Source organism: Rhinolophus sinicus, chromosome 2 (genome assembly GCF_057876585.1).
Source record: "Rhinolophus sinicus isolate RSI-liver-muscle chromosome 2, RSI-T2T, whole genome shotgun sequence".
NCBI lineage: Eukaryota > Metazoa > Chordata > Mammalia > Chiroptera > Rhinolophidae > Rhinolophus > Rhinolophus sinicus.
This window is the reverse complement of record NC_142502.1, coordinates 71842999-71864971: the sequence shown is the minus strand read 5'-3', so window position 1 is coordinate 71864971 and position 21973 is coordinate 71842999. Positions and strand designations below refer to the sequence as shown.

The window sequence follows — 21973 nt, the reverse complement described above, 5'->3', positions numbered from 1 at the left end:
TTCTGGGAGTGCTGGAGCTATTTTTAGTAATGGTGTCATTCTGGAAAGTTTCTTCTTTTGCTATGAAATACAAATGTGATTTTTATCCACATGGTGAGCTCAGTCACGTTTGTCTGTTTTTTTTAAATCTGAGTTTTGTTATGTTTTCTATTTCTCTTTACCCCAGGGGTTTCCTTATCTGTGTGCACATACAGATGAGAACAGGAACAGATCAGGCTAGTCCACTCTAGTTTAGGGTAGGTTGCAAATGATCTCTCTGATGATAACAGCACCAAACAAAGGCCTCATTTCACACAATCATTAGTATTCCCCTAAGAGGCTCATGCAAGCTAAGAACCAAATAAAAACAGAGAGGAAAACAGCAATCCACTCTTAACTCATCAACCCCCCAAAAGAAGTTATTGTTTCCCCACTTCCAGAAATATAATCGTATAGAGCTCAGGAACTCAGAAAAATCCCAACTCCCTCTGTCGGCTCCCTAAAAACATACACTGAATGGGGGACCTGACACAGGTAGCTACAGAAGCTTGAGCCAATGGAAAGAGCACTGGATCAAGAATCAGGAGGCCTAAGATAAGATCTGGACAAAGCTTTAACTCTTCTGGGCCTCAGTTTCTTCATTATAAAATATAGACAATGATACCAATATCTTTATTGAGATTGAATGAGATAATAGGCTTCAAAATGCTTTGTGAAAGTATTAGGTCTTCACAATATAATGCTTAACTTATTTGTGTGCATCTCAACTCCTATGACGTTGTAGAAAATTAAAGCTGCAAGTTATGAAAAATGGGAAAAGTATAAAGCTGGTTTAAACAAAGACTTCTTTCTCTTTCCTTCACTTTCTCCCTCTTTCTTTCGCTCTATCTCTGTATCTCTCTTTTATTCTACCTTCTGGTAAAAAGTAACACTTGGTCTTAACTCTACCTTCTAATAATCGTGACTTTTCTACAGTTTTCAACCATAGTGAAAGACTGAAGTAGAACAGCTCATTGATTACACACTACTACGTACAGGGGCCTATGTTAAATTATTACCAAAATCACATTATGAAGAAATTTTCTGCTTCTAGAGAAGCTTGAAGTTGGAATCAGCATCTATTCATTTATTCAACAAATATATATTCAGTGCAAACTGGTGCCAGGCATTAGGGATTTAGAAATGAATAAGAAAAACATAGCTGTTTTCCTCATGAAGTTCATAACCCCGTGAGGGAGATAGGTTCCTAGTCCCTTGTTTTATAGCTTGGGAACTAGAGAAACAATAGTTGTGAAAATTTGACTACCTGCAGCTCCCCTTCCATTATGCTGAGTAGTTGGATGAGGTCTTCTTTGGATAACTCCAAGGATTTCTTATTCTTTCGTTCACTTTCTCCAGATGGTTTTAGGTGTCGTTTGACAGTTCCTGAGGCCATGACATCATCCTCCTTTCTATTTGATTTGTTCTTCCTTTTTGCATCTTCTGAGAGACTTTTATCATCAGCATTGCTGATGATGGAGGATTTGGGGCAGGAGATATGCCCGTTGGATGAAGTTTCACCACCCTGGTTTCGGGATCTCATTCCCACCTACAACACAAGAAAAAAGATTAGATGTTTTTACCACCACTGATTTTATTTTTGTTTAACGATTAAAAAACCAATAAAGAAGCTTTACAACACCACCAATCAAGAAAAACCAAAAAGATCAGTCCCAGTTAGCTTCCTGATATCTTCAATAAATATGTCATTACAAACTTCAGGAAAATGCTTTGACGGTTTCATGAAAGAATGAAAATGTGATTCTAACCTTATAAACATCTCAAGTCAAATGATCAAAGTCCACATCAACAGTGCTAAGTCATGTTGATGGTATGTATCTTTGACAAGATGTGATAAGAATGGCACTTTACCATTGTGGTTTTCCTCCCCAAAATATTAAAAAAACATCAGATTTTTTACTGGCCATTACATGGCCAATAATCTTGAAAACTATCAAGGTCATTGAAAACAAGGAAAATCTGAAAAACTGTCACAGCCAAGAGGGGCCTAAGGACACATGACAATTAAATATAATATGGCATCATAAATTGGATCCTGGAACAGAAAAAGAGATATTAGGGGAGAATTGAGGAAACATGAATAAAATATGGACTTTAGTCAATAACAAGGTATCAATATTGGTTCATTAATTATAATAAATATACCATACTAATCTAAAATGTTAATTATAGAGGAAATTGTGTACGGGTATTTGGGAAACCCCCAGTATTATCTTTGCAACAGTCTGAGAATTTAAAGTTGTTTAAAATAAAAAAGTTTATTTTTAAAATAGTGATTCTAAATTAAGTTTATCAGAAAATTCAAAACTCAAATCCTGCCAGGAAACAGATGGAAGTAACAATGTGCAGAAAAATGCATATAGGGTGGAGGGAGGAAAAGGGAAAAGCAAAGGGAAGAGGGTAGTATAGTTTTTAGTGATATGGAATTCTAGCTTTCCATAGCCTCTTTTTTTCCAAATCAGGTCTTTTTATGTCAGTCATTTACAATAATAACAGCACAAAGAATTGGGAGAAAACAGATCAATTTCAAATTAAAAATTTTTTTAAATATATATTTTGAAGTAAACTAAAGAAAAAAGACAAAGCAGCAGCTAACTTGTCCCATGAGAAGCACCTTGGAGTCATCCCATGATTTATGCTTTACAGATTCTCTGTCAATCTCTGAGCAAAAGAACTTGATCAACAGGTATGTTACAAACCTACCGAACTCGAAAGCTAGGACTCAGAGTGCTCTGAAGAGAACTCTGATATCCTGGGGGCTATTCCACAAAATTTGCCTAAACCCTTAAATATAGCAGCTTAGCACACAGTCCTGTTTAAAACTCACAGCATAAATACCGGTATTCCTTTCCCTGAACAGCTGTGCAGCAAGATTTTCATTACTCATTCCAGATAAAATACAGGGACTTTGTTTTCTGAAAGTAAATTTCCTTAATGAACCCAGCCATACTTAAGAAACTAAGGAAAGCTTTTCAAAACACTAGGTTTATAATAGAAAAATAAATACAGTGTGCTGTTTCCTTTCAGATAGCAAATAGCCAATTCTTCCAACAAATCTTGAAATCTACATTCATGCTCCTTTTTTGAACTGAAGTCTTGTATTGTGTGTGTGTGAACTTTCTACAGCACTCTCACTATGAACAACATAAACAGAAGAGGTGGTCCTTAATATTGGCACCCAGTTTTCTGGTTAACTTAGTCATTTATTCTTGGAATTTTAGAGCATCCTTTGTGCTTCTCTGGTGAACAAAGAATACATGTTTCTTTGTGATGGAAGCCAGAACACTTCAGAGCAGACCTACTGTATTTCATCACAGTTTGTTTGTGAACAGAGTAGGCTGACTTGATCCCCAAGCCAAAAAAAAAAGGTGATGAATGATGAATAGAAAGTTTCAAATTTAAATCTTGGCCTGTTACACATCACAACTGAGACACATGGGCTTCCTAAATTGAATTGTGACTCCTTACAACTCTACACCACATGTGAATTCCTTTTATCTGAAATAACTTTCTCTATCAGATCTTAAGGCTGTTTGGAATGGTACATCAAATAATGATTTGACAACCTCAATTTAGATCCTTCATTAATAGAAATTCCAGGCAATGGTTCCCAAAGCACAGAAAGTGAGAGGTGATGTTTTAAACTTAATTATAATAGCCTTAATCATACACAGCATTTGCATTTGACTATAGCCTGTGTTTATATCTTATTTCCCTGGATTTTCTATATCTTTCTATATCTTTTATAGGATCTACCTATTATAGGATATTCCTAAAATAGGACAAATGCACAATTATCTGTTACATGTATTTACTCAATTGTATTTGCAAACATCCAGAAAGTAGCATTTACTTAGTACCAACTTTCATTATATTTAGTTCTTTCTAAAAATTTCTGATATTACCATTTTTAAACAAACTTTATTATAGCAATAATAGCACGTACAGAATTCACAGAATTATATTAATTAATTAATTAACATTATAGAATTAATTTATTACAGACTTAATCACTTACAGAAAAAAACACACTTTAGAATTATCTAATTATATCACTAATCAGGTTGAAAACGTGAGTTCCCTATTCTCTTCCACCTCAACTCACTCTGGCTGATGGAATATCTCATGTGCTAAACCGATGATGTTAATTCTGTCTTAATAAATATTTTTCTCTGTGACACGGAAATTTCACATTAAAAATTTTTCTGACATGTGCACATGGGCTTTAGTCCTTTTCCTCTGACTTGTGCTCATGGGCTTTAGTCCTTTCTTGGTAAGCCACATAGGGTCTACTATCTTTATCTCCACAACAAAGTCAGAAATCAGCACTTGCTCTAACTCAGGAATGCAAAAATACTCAAGAGATAACGAACCAGTCGAAACATGTTTTAGGAAGGAGTTGGACAACACATAAGAGGGAGAAAAACATAATTTCTCAATAGTGTACTAAGTTTGCAATCAATAATGTCCACTTTAAATAATTTTATTCTATTTTGTAAGGAGAAAATGTCCACACAATAATGAATTTCCATTGTCACATTTAGCAACATTCATACTTTTCCTTATTATGCTAGCTCTCACTTACTGTTTCTTAAGTGCTACATACACAGTATGCAAAGCACTTCACATACAGCATCTCATTTAAATTAATATTCATATCAACACTATGAAGTAGATGCTAGTATTCTCAGTTTTACAGATGAGGCAACTAAAGTTTAAAGAGATTAAATACATTTTTCTGGATTTCACATACACTCTTAGTGAATAGAAGAACTAGGATTTGAACCCAGGTCTGACTCCAAATACCTATTCATTATAGGGCTTTCCTCTAAGTTCTTAAACACAAGCAATTGGAAGGGGAGAAAACACCCTGTAAATCAGATGATCCAGAAAAATTTACAAATGCCTACTAAGGTAATGTTTTTTTCACTTCATACTCAAAGTGAGAGAAATCCATGTCTTTCTCCCTAAGACACTCTGCAAAATTCACACAGCAATTGAAATTAGGTTGCTAAGTAAAATCATTAACCTGTAGCAGAATTTGTAAAATGATGAATCACTTAAAAATCTTCTCGAAAAGGTACCTGGTCAATTATTAAGGATACAGGTTATAAGAACAGGATGGAAAATCTGAACAGGGACCATCACAGATCAGAGTTAGCCAATTCCTGTCCATTGTGCTTAGACAAGTAGCAAGCAGATAACAGAAAGGCATCTGGCACTCCTTGGCTTCTTGAAAGTTGATTGCACATCTGAAAGGTTGGGACACATAGATAATAAACTTTCTGAAAGAAGCCAGGAATGCCTTTTGCTTCATCTTAGTGTATAGCCTTCAAGAAAGTTCTCCTCAAGAAAAGGGAACAAATAAACTGAAGATTCACATCACACTTGTAATCTTTTTTTTTTTGTAATCTTTAATAAGCAAATTATCTTAACATAGTTCAGAAAATACATTTACTTTTCCTTTCACAGGAATTAACCAGCAATACTTTGCATGGAATTTGCTGACTAGGGTGTGAAGAAAAGAAAGACCAAATGTTATTCCAAAACCCCCTCTTTCATCCGTAGTCATCTCTCCTCTGTTCCCCACCACTCCCTGCCCCATATATTGGGCAATAACTAGAGCATACGGTCAGATAATTAATATCCTAGGAATCAGAAAATGTTTATAAAGACATTGAATCATTTATGAATAACAAGTATTTCTAGAGCATTTGAACAAGTGAAAAGAAAAGGATAAAGAAAAAGTCTACAGCAATTCCATAGTTCCCATCTTCGTTAGTTCCAGCCAATCTTGACCTTGCATTTTACCTAGAACTTTCACTACTGCCCTTGCCTCCTTTCAGATTTGTCTTTTTATGTTATGATTCAACATTGGTCACAATACTCCCCATTCCTAACACCAACAAAAACTTCTTTTCTGCTTAAATTAGGTGTGGGCAGCTTTCTTATGCTTTTCAAGTATCCAAACCCTGTCTGTTCCTGGTATAATTTTATCTATACACTTTTTCAAGAACATACCTAGTAAATAGGGTAAGATGTCACAATAATTTTCTTTATATAATTTCTACTTTTGAATTACTTTATAGAATTATAAGGAGAAATTATAGTACACAGTAAAAAGAAAACACTAATTACAGAAAAGTCTACTTTTTACAGTGTGGCCTGGCAAAGGGCCTGCTGCACGTGGGGCTTCCAGAACATTAGCATGGAACTGTCCGTGTTCTTTCTTTCAGACATAAATGACAGGACCCAAAGCACCCAAAACTGAAGGAAAAGGAAAACATCTGTTTTTGTTTTATGTGAATTTTAAGGTGCAAGAGACCAATCAAATCTACTGGTTCATTCTCTATCAATGCCAGATTATTCCCTCTGTATATTTTGTTTACTTGGGTAAGTCTAGTTATAAATATCCCAAGTCACGAAATGTTCAAATATTTCTCATGAGATTATTATTCATTCTAACAGCAAAGACTGTTCATAAATGTTACTAGGTTTACCCTTATATTTTCTTTACAATTTTTTTTAAATTTTCTTCAGCCTATTTATGGAATAAGCCATGTGAAGTAAATTTTTGATTCTCATTATCTACACTCATAAAACCCTCAAAAAAAAGCAAGGTTTATGTTTATTTAAGTCATTTTCATTCTACTTGGACAGATCTATCCAGACCAACTGAAAATTCTAAATAATTTCACGCATGTTAAAATTCAAGAAAGGGGATTCTCTTGGAGTCACTGTAGTGCTGTTGTCATCAAAAGTTCAAGGAAAATATTATAATTGTGGCAAAATAAAAATATAGTATTCTACCCTAGCCTAAAACTATGGTGAAATATTTTATGAAATTCTCTTTAATATCCTTCAAGAAAGATAACGGCAGACTTAGAAAAGATTTCCAGAAAAAAAAAGAGAGAGAGAAAAAATACATCAAGGAACTGCCATGAAATAAATCTTTTAAAATTAGGTACCTGAGTCTGAATGAATATAAAATTTGAGAGTTTTAAAACTTTGAATGTAAAATAGGGTGACCTCTGTTACCAACATTTTGATAAAAAGGGGAATCAGTTTACCACTTTATATTCATTTTTATAACTTGGTTTTGGGGGTGATTTTTTTTTCTTTTTTTACTTCCTTCACAGAAATAGAGCTACTGTCAATTGTATAAAAAAGAAAAACATTTAACCATCTAGCAATATAAAGTAATGACATAACATTTTTCCTGGCATTTTCAACGTCAATGACCCATCCTTTAACCCAATATATTTTAAGTATTTTTATATTTATATTTACAATACTTTACTATTATAATTCTGATTTCACTATTCTACTAGACACTGTGTATAATCTGTAGGCATTGATTATATAAAAAGAGTAAGGCCCTCAAATTGAAGTTTTCTGATAAATTTTACCTATATTCTTTCTACTTGAGACTATAAGTTTTTCAGGCATTTCAATAATGTACCTGTGGCCTTTGACGAATATCATCATGCAATTTAATTTAAATTGTTAAATATTTGTTTTATCATCTGACAAAGAGAACATCTCTGGAAAATTACTAGTTTCCTGGTTATCCAGGACTAGATTTCCTTCCTGTATTTCATCACTTCTAAAAAGGCCAAACCCCAGAATTGTATACGAACCAGTCATTTCCCTTCCACTAACAAAAGAGACCTATCTGTACTACCAGAAATAAAAATATCTTAGACTTTATCTCAGCAGTCTATATGTGATCAATTAGTCTTACATATTACCTTTATTCATAATATTAGAATTTTTTAAATGCTATTAAAGAGCTTATTATGCTCTGAGCACTGGGTTAAGTATAAAAATATATAGTATTATCTCATGAAATCCTGATAATAATCCATCAAGCAGATACTATAATCCTTCTTCTTATAAAGATAAAGCAAGTGAGGCTTAGAGAGAGATATTTGCCCGAAATAATATACCTGGTACCTGGAAAGCCTGAACTAGAATGTTTGAATTTTCCACGTTCAAGGAGAAATCTGAATGGAGCTTTTATCACCATATCAGAACTACTGCGATACAAATGAATTCACAGCCACCTTTTCATGGGGCTAAAATAAGTTTAGTCACAAAGTATAGCATCCACCAAATAGTCTCAGACAACAAAAATTACATAGAATCCTACTATTCCCATAGGTTTTTTTCTCGAACTTCTCCTTGTGTAATACCTTATTCTTCTAAGACTACATGCTCTTCCCCACTGCTCCCCTCACACTGCCGTTCTCCTTCTCAGTACTTGAGGTTTTCAAAGAAGCTGAAAAGCAACTTTGCCTTTGCAGTTCTGACTTCTGACTTTTCTGGAATGGGTAGTCACTAAGACTCCAGCAACATAACAACTGTTATACTACTGGATATAGATTGAACTGATTTTTTAAAATTAGGTGAATTAAGAAAAATTCTAGTTTGCGCAGAAGCTGATTATTCTGGTAAGGCAACTCCACAAATTTCCTGTTAGAAAAAAATGTTTGTCTTTATATAGCAAATATTCTCAAATAATTGTATTGCATTTCCAAGACATGTGAGACAAATCACGATTGCTGGTCAATGTTAACAAGACGGGTTAACCTCCCCGAGGAGAAAGACATGCAGTGGTTTGGCTGATGTCACTGCTTCATGCTGACAGGGGGAAAAGTGAAATACTGCACATATCTGTGTGCTGACTATGACTTCATGCATTCTAGTTGCCTGTACATACGCCAACTGCATTCAGGTGTCCTTTAAATGTCTTTCTTTTAAATCTCTAGACCATTTCTTAACATAAAAGAATGACTTAAAATTAGTTGTAATGTACGGAGTCATAGGTTGTGTCTGTTTTGAACTCCTGCTGACTTCTGACTTTTCTGTCCCTGAGCATCCCTTGGATTAGAGCAGAGTATAGGGAACCTAAATTAAAAACGGAGCATAGCTGCTTTATAACCAAGCAAGGAGAAAAGGGAAAATTACTCCTATTGAAACACATTCTATGAAAGCAACTGAAGCCACATGAGCGTTCAGGATGTTTACCTGATGTGCACAGGTGCTTGTCACTCTGATGCTGTATGAAGAGGCTGAGAATTGTATTAATATATCAACCAACGCATCTTCACAAACTTAGTTGCTATGAACGCAAAGGTTGGCAAGAACAATAAAGAGGAGAACTTTGTGATTAGCTAATTGTGGTGCATTAGGAATTTAATTTAGGTAAAATGTCATGCTACCACAATGCCTAAGTTTTGGACTCAGTGTGTGGGTGGGAATTATGTAAGAAAATGAGTCACCACCTTTTGGAATAATTTTTTCAGACACATAATGGTCACTAGCTACCTCTCTCCTCCACCCTCTTGTTGCCCTGCCTCAGCATAGCACCCAAGCCACAGAACACCGTAAGGCGGCCCACAACCTCACACATCAAAATGCGTAGCATTGTTTTCCTATCGTGCTGAATCCTCCTGGCACTGTGTGCCATCAACTCCAAGGAATCAAGACAGAGCTGTGTCTTCACCCCTCACCCCACACTCACTTATTTTGTAATCCTGGACAAGTTGCTTAACCTCTCCAACCCACAGTTTTTTCATTTATAAAATGAAGATAATAATGCCTGTTCTCCCCACTATGTGCCTGTGAAATCATAAAGCCTGTCCTACTCTCTGGATGGATGTAAAAGTATCGACTAGCAGTAGTAATGCCGGATGCACTGATCAGCGGCAGAGCAACTATGGGATCCTCAAACACCTCTCAGGACCCCAGTATAAGTATCACCAGAGACAAAGACACTTTATTTTCAACTATGATTGTCTAGCACAGGGGTCGGCAAGCTTCTTCTGTAAAGGGATAAATATTAAATATTTTGGGCTTTGCAGGTCATGTGGTCTCTGTTGCATCCACTCCACTCTGCTGTTGTGGCATGAAAGCAGCCATCGACAATACATAAACCAATGGGTGTGGCTAGATTTCACCCCTACCCCTTAGTTTGCCAACGCTGATTTAGACTATGTGACAAACATGATTGATGGGTACATTTAAACTGGGAGAGAAGGAAACGATTTCTGCCACTCCCTCCCCAGTTTATAGTAATTAGAAAAATGGCTGAAAATGAGAAGGAAAAAAATGAGAAAAAAGGTAATGTAGTAAAAATGCCATCTGCTCACCTATGCTCGTTTTCTCTTCCAGATGAGTTGAGGGAGATATAAATATAAATGGTGCCTTCACAAAGTTTGAGAAATCTAAGGTGGAAGAACCTGAAATGCTAGAATTTGAGCAGACTCCCGCCGGCATTAGTCCTGCCATGGGTTATGCAGACATACCACAGAGATTTAGCGGCATGTGTTTGTACAAAGCAGGTGATGGAGACTGATGCCCACTGAGTATATGAAGGAGACACAGGAACAGCCATGTGGCCTTCAGGGTGGAAGGTAGCTGGGAAAGACAGCTCGTGCATGAGTAGAAGAGTCACCATGGCAGAGGGCTTCAAAGCAGACCACCTAAACCGGGGGTGAAATGGTAGGCACAGCTACACTTTAGGGAATCTGCAATACCTGTGAGGATTATGGTAGGGCTCTAAGACAGCAGGAGAGACAGGGTACTTTCCCCAAAAGAGCTATGGCCATTACTTTCACCAGGAGCCAGGCTGGGAGATGACAACAGAGGAAAGTAGGTACGTAGGACCAGCTTCCTAGGCGTGCGACCTGTGACGTCACACAGGGCCTCATGCTTGGTGTAATGCTCTGTTGTCATTGTCTTGAAATTCTTAATTATTTCTGACCTAGAAACCCCACATTTCCCTCATGCACGGGGCCCCCTGAATTATGTGGTCAGTCCTGACAGCAGTGGGGCAGTCAATCTGAACCAGGTACTGGAAGTTCTCCCACCCTGTTACTTCCACCAAGCTAGCCATGCTAGCAAACTTCCCCCCCCACTCCGCCACCCACAGATGAAGCACAGTTTTTGTGTGACACCCTTGAAATGAAGAGGATAGCTCGGGAGGAAGGAAAGACTGAAATGGAATTCTGATTTGTTCTAGGCCTGATCTATATGTATTGAATTTAACTGGGGAAAAAACACACAAAAATTGTCAAATAAAATTGAATTTACCAGAAAATATATAGGTTAAGTTCTCTACCACAGGTAGGGGTTGAAGGGAAAGAGTATTGGAGAAGTAACTAAAGAGGAAGTTGAATTCAGTCATAAAGAAATAAAGTATTAGAATTATGTCCTTGAACTTTATGAGATGTTGTAACTGAAATATAACACTGGTTACAATTTTATAAATCATAAAGTACTATGGGACTTTCAGGCAACAGATGTAAAGCAGTTTTCTTCTAAATTGTCCCTGCGCTAGCTTTGAAAAAGAAAAGCAAGAAATAAGGCTCATCCCTGGGGCTGGAAACAACCAGAGCTCAGGGACTTTCCAATAATGAAACTATTGCCCGGTACTTTGTAGTGGGGTCTGATGGGGAGCTTTTGAAAAAAGGGAGCGATAAAAGGGAGCCCTGCCCCAAAGCTACCCATTGTCTTTCTCTGGCCCTCTTTTAGGCACCTTTCTTGTTTTCCCATCTGTGTTCCTCACCTATGCCTTTCACTGAAATTAGGAAAATGAAACCCCCATGATCTCATTCTGCTCCAAGGCTTCCCAGCCCAGACTTGCCTTGAGTTTGTTCCAAGACTAAACATGACCCCTCACCCATCTATTGATCTTTCACTCTTCCAGAATGTCAGAATGGTGTGAAGAAATCAACCTGGCTAAATCTAAAGCACATAGGTAGTAGCGTCACTACCCTAACCCCATATTTCTCAGTCTTTATTAACCAGAGCGAGTCTTGGATTAGAATTAAAATAAAACTAGACATTTTTAAGAGGCTAGGTTGAAGGTACGGCAAGGACAATATTTCTTTATTTTTTATTTTTATTTATTTATTTTTTTTAATTTTTATTTATTTATTTTTTAAATTAGTTTCAGGTGCACAAGACAAAGCAAAACTTAAGGACAATATTTCTTTAAATCATACCAGCAGGCTATTCTCCTGTGTAACACAAGCCATGGCAGAGGGAGGGCAAGAAGGAATCTGGGCCTTTCAGTTCAGGCCCTTGGGAAAGATGGCTGCAACTCCGGGAGCTGTGGTGAATGCGATGGTGGCAAGCCGAAACTGAGCAAAAAGTGGTATAACCAATTGTTCCAGGGTGTTCTGCCATGTTTACGCAAGCTGCTGTCAAGCCTGTTAGGGGGTCCTTGTGCCAAACCTCCTGGACCCAGTAGGAGCAGAGGAAGCTGCGGGTGTGTCAATTTGCTCTTTTCATATTCATAGTGCTTCACGAGGACAAGCTACTTTCTAATAAAAGAAGTAAGCTACAGCAACACCTGAAAACTGAGAAGAAGATAGCAGAGAAGGAGCACAGTGAGAAACAACTAAGTCCGGCCAATGCTGCTGCCACATCACTGGCAATGATGTGGGTGCCAGTGAGGAGAGCCTGGACCCAAACCAATATTACAAGCTCGGCAGCCAAGCAGTCCACCAACTAAAGGTCAATTGGGAAGACCCACATCCTCACAGGTTCCGTGTAGACATCTCACTCACTTCATCCAAGACTAGTCACCTGCAGCCTGGGGACCATCTGAGAGGCATCACCTTACAGGTGACAGGTAGGATTCATGCCAAAAGAGCTTCTGGGGGAGAGCTCATCTTCTATGACCTTTGAAGAAAGGGGGTCAAGTTGCAAGTCACGGGCAATTCCAGGAATCATAAGTCAGAAGAAGAATTTATTTGTATCAATAACAAACTGCATCAGACAGACATAATTGGAGTTCAGGAGAATCCTGGGAAAACCAAGAAGGGTGAGCTGAGCATCACTGCCTATGAGATCACACTGCTGTCTCCTGCTTACATATGTTAGTTCATCCGCACTTTGGCCTCAAAAACAAGGAAACACGATACCGTCAGAGACACTTGGACTTGATCCTGAATGACTTCAAGGGGCAGAAATTAATCATCCTCTCTAAGATCATCACATATATAAGAAGTTTCTTGGATGAGTTGGGATTCCTAGAGATTGAAACTGTAGCAACTGCTGATACATTGGAAAGCACAACTAGAAAATAATAATTGCAAGTCACATAACTCAGGCATCTTTGCATTTCTGCAGAAGGTCAAGGACTGCAAGGTAATTCTTACATGTTGCTATCCATGTGACTCTCACAGTTCAGTCACCAAAAGAGAGAAAAGGAATTAGGAATTCCTTTTTTACTTCTTGTTACTAAATAAACCATTTATTGTTGTTTTTTAAAGAAGAGGGTGACCAGATGGCTCAGTTGGTTAGAGCGCGAGCTCTGAACAACAGGGTTGCTGGTCCCATTCCAACATGGGCCAGTGAGCTGCGCCCTCCACAACTAGACTGAAGGACAATGACTTGGAGCTGATGAGACCTGGAGAAGCACACTGTCCCACAATATTCCCCAATAAAAAATTTTAAAAAACAAACAAAAAGGGTGTTCCCTTAAAAAAAAAAAAAAAGGAGGACGAGGAGGAGTAGGAGGAGGAAGGAGAGGGGGAGAAGGAGGAACAGGAGGAAGAGAAAGAGGAGGAGAAGCAGGGGGAGGAGGAGCAGGAGGAGGAGCAGGAGGAGGAGCAGGAGGAGGAAGCGGGAGAGGAGGAGGAGGAAGAGGAGGAATCTGGGAAAATATTTTTTTCTCCTCTCCCCTCTCAACATGCTTAATTCCCAAATCCCCTTCTTCCCCACCACTAAGTGACAACATCCTCTTTTGCGTCGTAATCCAATATTTCTTTTTTGGAGAGCCAATTTGAACCCAGGGTTTACCTAACAGACATATCTTGTTTCCTAAAACCTAGTTTTAAGGGTAGGGAACAGGAAGACCAGTGTTATACCGGCCTGCCAGGGCTCTGGGAATATATTACTGGTAGAGAAGCTCCTCTGAAGGCCTAGGGCAGTAGTTCTCAAACTTCAGAGGATGTCAGAATCACTTGGAGGACTAATAAGCACACAGACCGTTGGGCCCCACCCCAAGAGTTTCTGATTCTGTGGGCCTGGGGTGGGACCTAAGAGTTTGCATTTCTAACAAGTTCCCAGATGATGCTAATGCTGTTGGTCCCAGGACCACACATTGAGAACCAACACTGTAAGGCAAGGTAGGACTAAGATAGGGCCAGAAAATTGCCAAGAAGCCTCAGCATATTTACCTATTTCAACTAGAAACTCTCTGCTTTTCCCATGACTTAAACTAGAAATACTTGACTCGGCAAAAAAAAAAAAAATAAATATATATATATATATATATATATATATATATATATATATACTAATTGTAACTGTTTTCATGCCTAATTATCATTCATCCTCCAGCTGGGCTCCTGTTGGAGAGTATAGACTTGTGGGTTACAAAATGATTCCCTACAGTCCAAAACTTCTTTGCAGATATGGGGTGCATGTGTGCTCGTGTCTGTGTATGTGTGTGTGTGTGTGTGTGTGTGTGTGTGTGTGTATGTGTAGTAGTAGTAGCAGTAGTAGACTTTTTTATCAGAAGATTTCACAAAATAATCTAGATTTTTCAGATTTTTATTGGGAACAAAATCAGAAGATCTGGTACTGCTACGCCCATCTTCCCACGTAGCTGTATTTAGCTTGAGTTGAGTCATGGCTGAGCCAGTTAAATGGAGCATTTACTCATTAGTTCACAACTCATTCTTACCACCCTCTATTACTTTACTGAACACTTGAATCCAAAAGTCAATTGGCATATATTTATTAATGCATTTGAACTACTATATTTTTCTACCAGTAGGGAAATTCTTCTCTGTACCTGATGAGAAAAACAAAAACTACATCAAGAGTTTTATGTTTCAAGGAAAAAAGGAGAGAATTATTTAGTAATGACTACCCCTATGTGTTTGACATGCAAACACTCTGCCAGCTTCACCTGCTTATTACCCACCTGTCTTCTAAAACCATTTTAGTTTGGGTCCAGTCTGGACAAGCCTGGATGGCAGACAGAAATGCATTGGGGAGGGAGTAGAGGCAAGAGGCAGACTCTGTATGCCACATGGTCAAAGAAACCTCCTAGAAAGGAATTGTGCAAAAGAAAGAAACTGCAATCTGTCACAAATTTGATCCAAGGACAATGTCACTTTGCAAGGGAGAGGGAATGTTGTGCTTAGCAGGGAATGTGTTCCCGGGGATGCCTCCACAGACATGCAGCCAAAGCCGAGGCTGACAAAGAGCTGCATACAGACATAAATGGAAACAAAGCAGTGCACCAGGAAAGGTTCTCTAGGGAGCCTGGGCCTTTCTTTGAGAAATGGCCATGCAGGAGGCCAGGGGAGGATTTGGGGAACTTCTTCATGGTCACTGTTGAAACCAACAGAGATGGCAGAGGCACCAATAGATTGTCAAGCAAGCTCAGGGGCAGAACAGTGTTTGGAGGGCCTGACAGACACCCACTGGGGACCACCTCTTAAATTAACCTGAGGAAGATGGAGAGGAAGTTCGGTAATTGTTTAGGTGGAAACTAAGACAAGAAAATACCACACTGATCTGTTACTATTAACCCCCTGGCATTCTGAGCTTGAGAGCTATTGGTTTTATTTCATTCCACAAACTTTTCTGTGCACCACTATACCAAATAGCAAGCACACAAGAACCATACTGGGTGCGAGGAATCACAAAATAATAATAATAATAATAATAATAATAATAATAGTAATAATAATAAACATGTTCTTCTCTCAAAAATGTCATAGTCCAAGAGCAGATGGGATCAAGATAATGGAGTAGACAGATTCTGAACAAATTTGCTGCCACAAACACATCAAAATTACAACTAAATATAGAACTGCTATTATTGAGAACCACCTGAAGACTAGCTGAACAGACTTCCTATAACTAAGGGTCTAGAGAAGCCATGTGGAGGTAGGTGCTGGGCAGGACAGGGATGAAGTCTGTCTGGTTAGGGCCCACACCCACAGTGTGGTGACTCATACACAGGAGGGATATCTGAGCTGCAATGCTCCCCCTTGAGGAGCGAGTGGTCCAAGCCCACACCAGACTCCCCAATCCAGGGCACCTGTGCCCAGAAGAGTCTTTATAATATCTGGTTTTGTAAACCAGCTGGGGTTACATCCAAGAGAGACAAAGGGCAGTGGGAGACCAAAACACTTTTCATAAAGGGCTCATGCACAAACTCACTTGTTCCAAACTCCAGTGTGGAAACAGCAGTTCCAGAAACACATGGTCATACCAGGAAGAATTAAATTAACTAACTTTAGGGCGAGGGCCAAAGGACAGGGAATAATGGGACCTCTCTCTGGGGATGGAAGCACTAGTAGATACAATTGTTCTTTTGTTTCTTTTGTTGTTTTCTTCTTCAACTTGGCTGGCTTGGCGCAGGTGGGTGCCATATCTGTCACTGTCCATTAACCTGGTTAACACTGAGATTCCTGCCCTGCCCAACCCACTGGACCCTACTAGAGCCTCTTCTAAGCAATTCCAGACCCTCCACAAAAGTGGTGGTCAGCCTCGGCTTGCATTACAGTCTTTCCCAAACACCCTCAAGCCCAATGCAAGTGATGGCTGGCCTTCGCTTGCATTCCAGGCTTTTCCAAGTGTTTCCAAGCCCAGCACAGGTGGCAGCTGGCCTCGGCTTGCATCACAACTTTTCAGAAGAATCCCCAAGCCCAGCACAAGGAGCAATTGACCTTGCCTCTCTTTGTAACCTCCCCCAAGTAGTCCCAAGCGCAACTAGAGTGGCAAATTGCCTCAGCCTGTACCAGAGCTCTACCCAAGCAGCTCTCCAATCAACACACCCCATGGGCAGCCATGGCAGTCATCAGAAGCCAACAAAGAAGATTCCTGCTCCATGGGTCCAGCCCCCGTATATCACATTACCCATAATAGTCATGGTTGGTCTTCAAAGCCAGTCAACCTGAGAATCAACCCCACCCACCAGTGCACCCACAGCAATCATGGCCCAACTACGGCAGGAGGACACATGCAACCCACACAGGGGACATCCATGGATGTTCTGGTTCTGGTGACCAGGGGTAATTGGGCCACTGAGTCCCACAGGACATCTACTATATAATGCCACTCTTTCAAGATCAGGAGACATAGCAGATCTATCTAATATATACAAACACAGAGAGACAGTCAAAATGAGGAGACAGAGGAATGTGTTCTAAATTTAAAAAAAAGGACAAAACCTCAGAAAAAGAACTAAATGAAACAGAGACCAGCAATTAACCACATAAAGAGTTCAAAACAATGGTTATAAAGGTGTACAACGAACTTAGAAGAGGAATAGATTAACTGAATGAGAACTTCCACAAAGAGAAAGAAAATAAAAAAGAACCAATCAAAACTGAAGAACACAATAACTAAAATGAAAAATATATCAGAGGAAATAAACAGAAGATAAGATGATGCAATCAGCAATCTGGAAGACTAGGTAGTGGAAATCACTCAATTGGAAGAGCAAAAATAAAAAAATGAGTTTTAAAAAATGAGGATAGTTTAAGAGACCACTGGGAAGACATTAAGCATACCAACATTTGTATCATAGGGATACCAGAAGGAGAATAAAGAGAGAAAAGGAGAGAAGACCTATTTGAAGAAATAAAGATGGAAAATTTTCCTAACCTAGAGAAGGAAACAGACATCCAAGTCCAGGAAGCACAGAGTCTCAAACCATATAAATCCAAAGAGGCCCAATGCCAAAACACATTATAATTAAAATGCCTAAAATTAAGGAGAGACTCTTAAAGGGCAGCAAGAGGAAACCAGCTAGTTACCTACAAGGGGTCTCCCATATGACTATCAAGTGATTTTTTAGTAAAAACTTTGCAGGCTAGAAGGGAATGGCACAATATATTCAAAGTAATGAAAGGGGAAAACTTACACTAAGCACAATTGTCATCCAGAATTGAAGGAGAGATAGAGTTTTCCAGAGAAGCAAAAGCTAAAGGAGCTCATCACCACTGAACCAGCACTATAAAAACTGTCAAAGGGACTATTTTAAATGGAAAATGAAAGGCCAAAACTAAAAACAAAACAATATAGAAGAGAAAAATCTCACTGATAAAGGCAAACATTTAATAAAAGTAGTGAATCAACCAGTTATAAAGCTAGTATGAAAGTTAAAAGACAAAGGTCGTAAGCTCACCAATAATTTAAGGGATACACACACACACACACACACACACACACAAATGTAAAATATGATGTCACTAACATAAAAGAGGGGTGGTGAGTAAAAAACGAAGTGCTTTTGGTATCCATTTGACCTTAAGCAACCATCACCTTAAGTAGACTGCTATAAACAAACTTGTTATATATGAATCTCATGGTAATCACAAACCAAACACCTGTAATAAATATACAGAAAATAAAGAGAAAGGAATCCAAACAATCATGAAAAAATGTCATCAATGTACAAGAGAAGAGAGCAAGAGAAGAAAAAAGAAACAGAACTACAAAAGTAACCAGAAAACAATTAATAAAATGGTAATAACTACATACCTATCATACCTATCAATAATTATCTTAATGTAAATGGACTAAATGCCCCAATCAAAAGACATAGGGAAGCAGCCTCATGGCTCAGTTGGTTAGAGCATGAGCTCTGAACAACAGGGTTGCTGGTTCGATTCCCACAGGGGCCAGTGAGCTGTGCCCTCCACAACTAGATTGAAGACAATGAGCTACCACTGAGCTTCCAGAGGGGAGCCTGGAAGATTCAGTTGGTTAGAGTGTGAGTTCTCAACAACAAGGTTACCAATTTAATTCCCACATAGGATGGTGGGCTACACCACCTGCAACTAAAGATTGAAAATGACAACTGGACTTAGAGCTGAGCTATGCCCTCCACAACTAGATTGAAAGACAACTTGGAGCTGATGGGCCCTGGAGAAACACACTGTACCCCAACATTCCCCAATAAAATTTATAACACACACACACACACACACACACACACACACACACACACACACACAAGAGAGGGTGGTTGAATGGATTAAAATATAAAAATAAAAATAAAAACATGCATATGCTGCTTGTATACTCACTTCAGACAGAAAGACACAGAGATTGAAAGTGAAGGGATGGAAAGAGATATTTCATGCAAATGGAACAAACAAACAAAAAAAGCTGGGGTAGCAATACTTGGACAAAATAGACTACAAAACACAGATTTCAACAAGAGACAAAGAAAGGCATTATGTAATGACAAAGGAATCAATCCAAAAAGAGAATATACTTATAAACGTCTATGTACCTAACAGAGGAGCACCTAAATACATAAAGTAAATGTTAATGGACATGAAGGGAGAAATCAACAATAATACAATAACAGTTAGAGACTTTAACATCCCATTTATATTAATGGTTAGACATCCAGATAGACTGACTATCCACAAGGAAACAATGGATAACACATTAAATAACACATTAAACCAGATAGACTTAATAGAAATTTACAGAGCATTCCACCCCCAAACAGCAGAATGCACATAATTTTAGAGTGCACATGGAACATTTTCCAGGATACACATGTCACATGTTAGTCTATGAAACAAGTCTCAATTAATTTAAAAAGACTGAAATCATATCAGGCATCTTCTCTCATCACAATGGTATGAAGCTAGAAATCAATTATAAGAAGAAAACTGAAAAACACACAAACACATAGAGGCTAAACAATATGCTACTAAACAAGCAATGGACAATGAACAAATCAAGGAGGAAATCAAAAAATATCTAAGACAAAATGAAAATGGAAACACAAAGATCAAAATATCTATGGGACATAGCAAAAGCAGCTCTAAAAGAGAAATTCCTCGTGACACAAGCCTACCTCAAGAAACAAGAAAAATATTAAATAAACAATTTAACCTTATACCTAAAGGAACTAGAAAACAAAGAACAAACAAAGCCAAACGTAACTAGAGGGAAGGAAATAATAAAGATCAGAGCAGAAATAAATGAAATAGAGACCCCCCTGAAACAAACAAACAAACAAACAAAAACAATAGACAAGATCAATGAAATTAAGAGCTGGTTCTTAGAAAAGATAAACAACATTGATAAACCTTTAGCTAGACTCATCAAGAAAAAGAGAGAAGGGCCCAAATAAGTATAATTAGAAATGAAAGAGAAGTGATTACTGACACCACAGAAATACAAAGAATCGTGAGAATACTATGAACAATTACATGATAACAAATTGGACAACATAGAAGAAATAGATAAATTACTAGAAACATACAATCTGCCAAGACTGAATCGGGAAGAAATAGAAAATCTGAACAGACTGATTACTAGTACCGTGTTTCCCCGAAAATAAGACTTAGCTGGACAATCAGCTCTAATCCGTCTTTTGGAGCAAAAATTAATATAAGACCCGGACTTATTTTACTATGACATAAGACCAGGTCTTATATAATATAATATAAACATCCGTTTATGATTAAAAACGCTCCACAAGTGGGTATAGAGGGAACATACCACAACATAACAAAGGCCATATATGTCAAACCCATAGCTAATATTATACACAATTGTGAAAAGCTGAAAGCTTTTTCTCTAAAATCAGAAACAAAACAAGGACACCCATTCTCAGCAATCTAATTCAATGTAGTATTGTAAGTCCTAGCCACAGCAATCAGACAAGAAAAAGAAATAAAAGTTATCCAAATTGGAAAGGAAGAAGTAAAATTGTCACTATTTGCAGATGACATGACACTATATGTAGAAAATCCTAAAATTTCCAACAAAAAAATGATCGCTATTAATAAATGAATTCAGTAAAGTAGCAGTATAAAAAGTAAATATTCAGAAATCTGTTGCATTTACACACCAATAACGAACTATCAGAAGGAGAAATTAAGAAAACAATCCCATTTGTAATTACATAAAAAAAAAGGAAAGAAGGGCTGGCCCAGTGGCTCAGGTGGTTGGAGCACCATGCTCCTAACACCGAGGTCGTCAGTCACTGGTTCCATTCTGAACTGTGCCCTATACAGCTAAGACTGTGAACAGCAGCTCTCTCTGGAGCTGGGCTGCCATGAGTAGCTTCGGGCTGCCGGGTGCTGCCATGGGTCACCGTGTGCTGCAGTGAGTGGCCGGCAACCAGCGTGAGTGGCCAGCAGCCAGCGAGTGCTGTTGTGACCTGCTGTGAGCTTCTGACTGCCGACTGGCGACCCACTGCCTCAGCAGGGGAGAGGGAAGGGAGGCTCAAAATACCAGCATGGGCCAGGGAGCTGTGTCGTACGCAACTAGACTGAGAAACAAGGGCTTGAACCAGAGTTGGGGGGGAGGCAGAAGAAATGAGGAAAAGAAGAAAGAAAGAAAGAAAAAACCTCCAAGGAATAAATTTAATGGAAGAAGTAAAAAAAAAAAAAAGAAAAAAAAAAAGAAACTTGCACTCTGAAAGCTATAAGATATTGAAGAAAGAAAGTAAAAAGGACACAAAACAATGTAAGTATAAACTATGCTCATGGATTGGAAGAATTAAGATTGTTAAAATGTCCATACTATCCAAAGCAATCTACAGATTCAATGCAGTCCCTATCAAAATACCAATGGCATTTTTCACAGTACTTGAATAATCCTAAAATTTACATGGAATCAGAAAACACCCAAATAGCCGAAGCAATCATGAGTAAAAAGTGAAAAGAGCAAAGTTGGAGGTACCACGTTACCTGATTTCAAACTAGACTACAAAGCTATAGTAATCAAAACTATCATACTGGCACATAAATAGACATATAGAGCAACAGAAAAGAATAGAGAGCCCAGAAATAAACCCACACTTATATGGTCAGCTAATCTACAGCAAAGGAGGCAAGAATATACAATGATGTCACCACACAGCAGCTTAACCGTTTGTTTCCTTGTACCTGCCCCCGAAGAAAGGAGCGTCTGTGGG

General features: G+C 38.4%; 1 protein-coding gene across 5 annotated transcripts in view; it reads right to left on the bottom strand.

Annotated features, from left to right (window-relative positions):
- The window catches only part of FILIP1 (filamin A interacting protein 1), a 228872-nt gene that overhangs the window by 106704 nt on the left and 100195 nt on the right, over positions 1-21973 (bottom strand). For all 5 annotated transcript variants that reach the window (XM_074333213.2, XM_074333211.2, XM_074333214.2 and 2 more), the window contains one exon: positions 1286-1567. In XM_074333213.2, coding sequence (XP_074189314.2) covers positions 1286-1567 — 282 coding nt within the window. The remainder of the gene's footprint in view (positions 1-1285; positions 1568-21973) is intronic.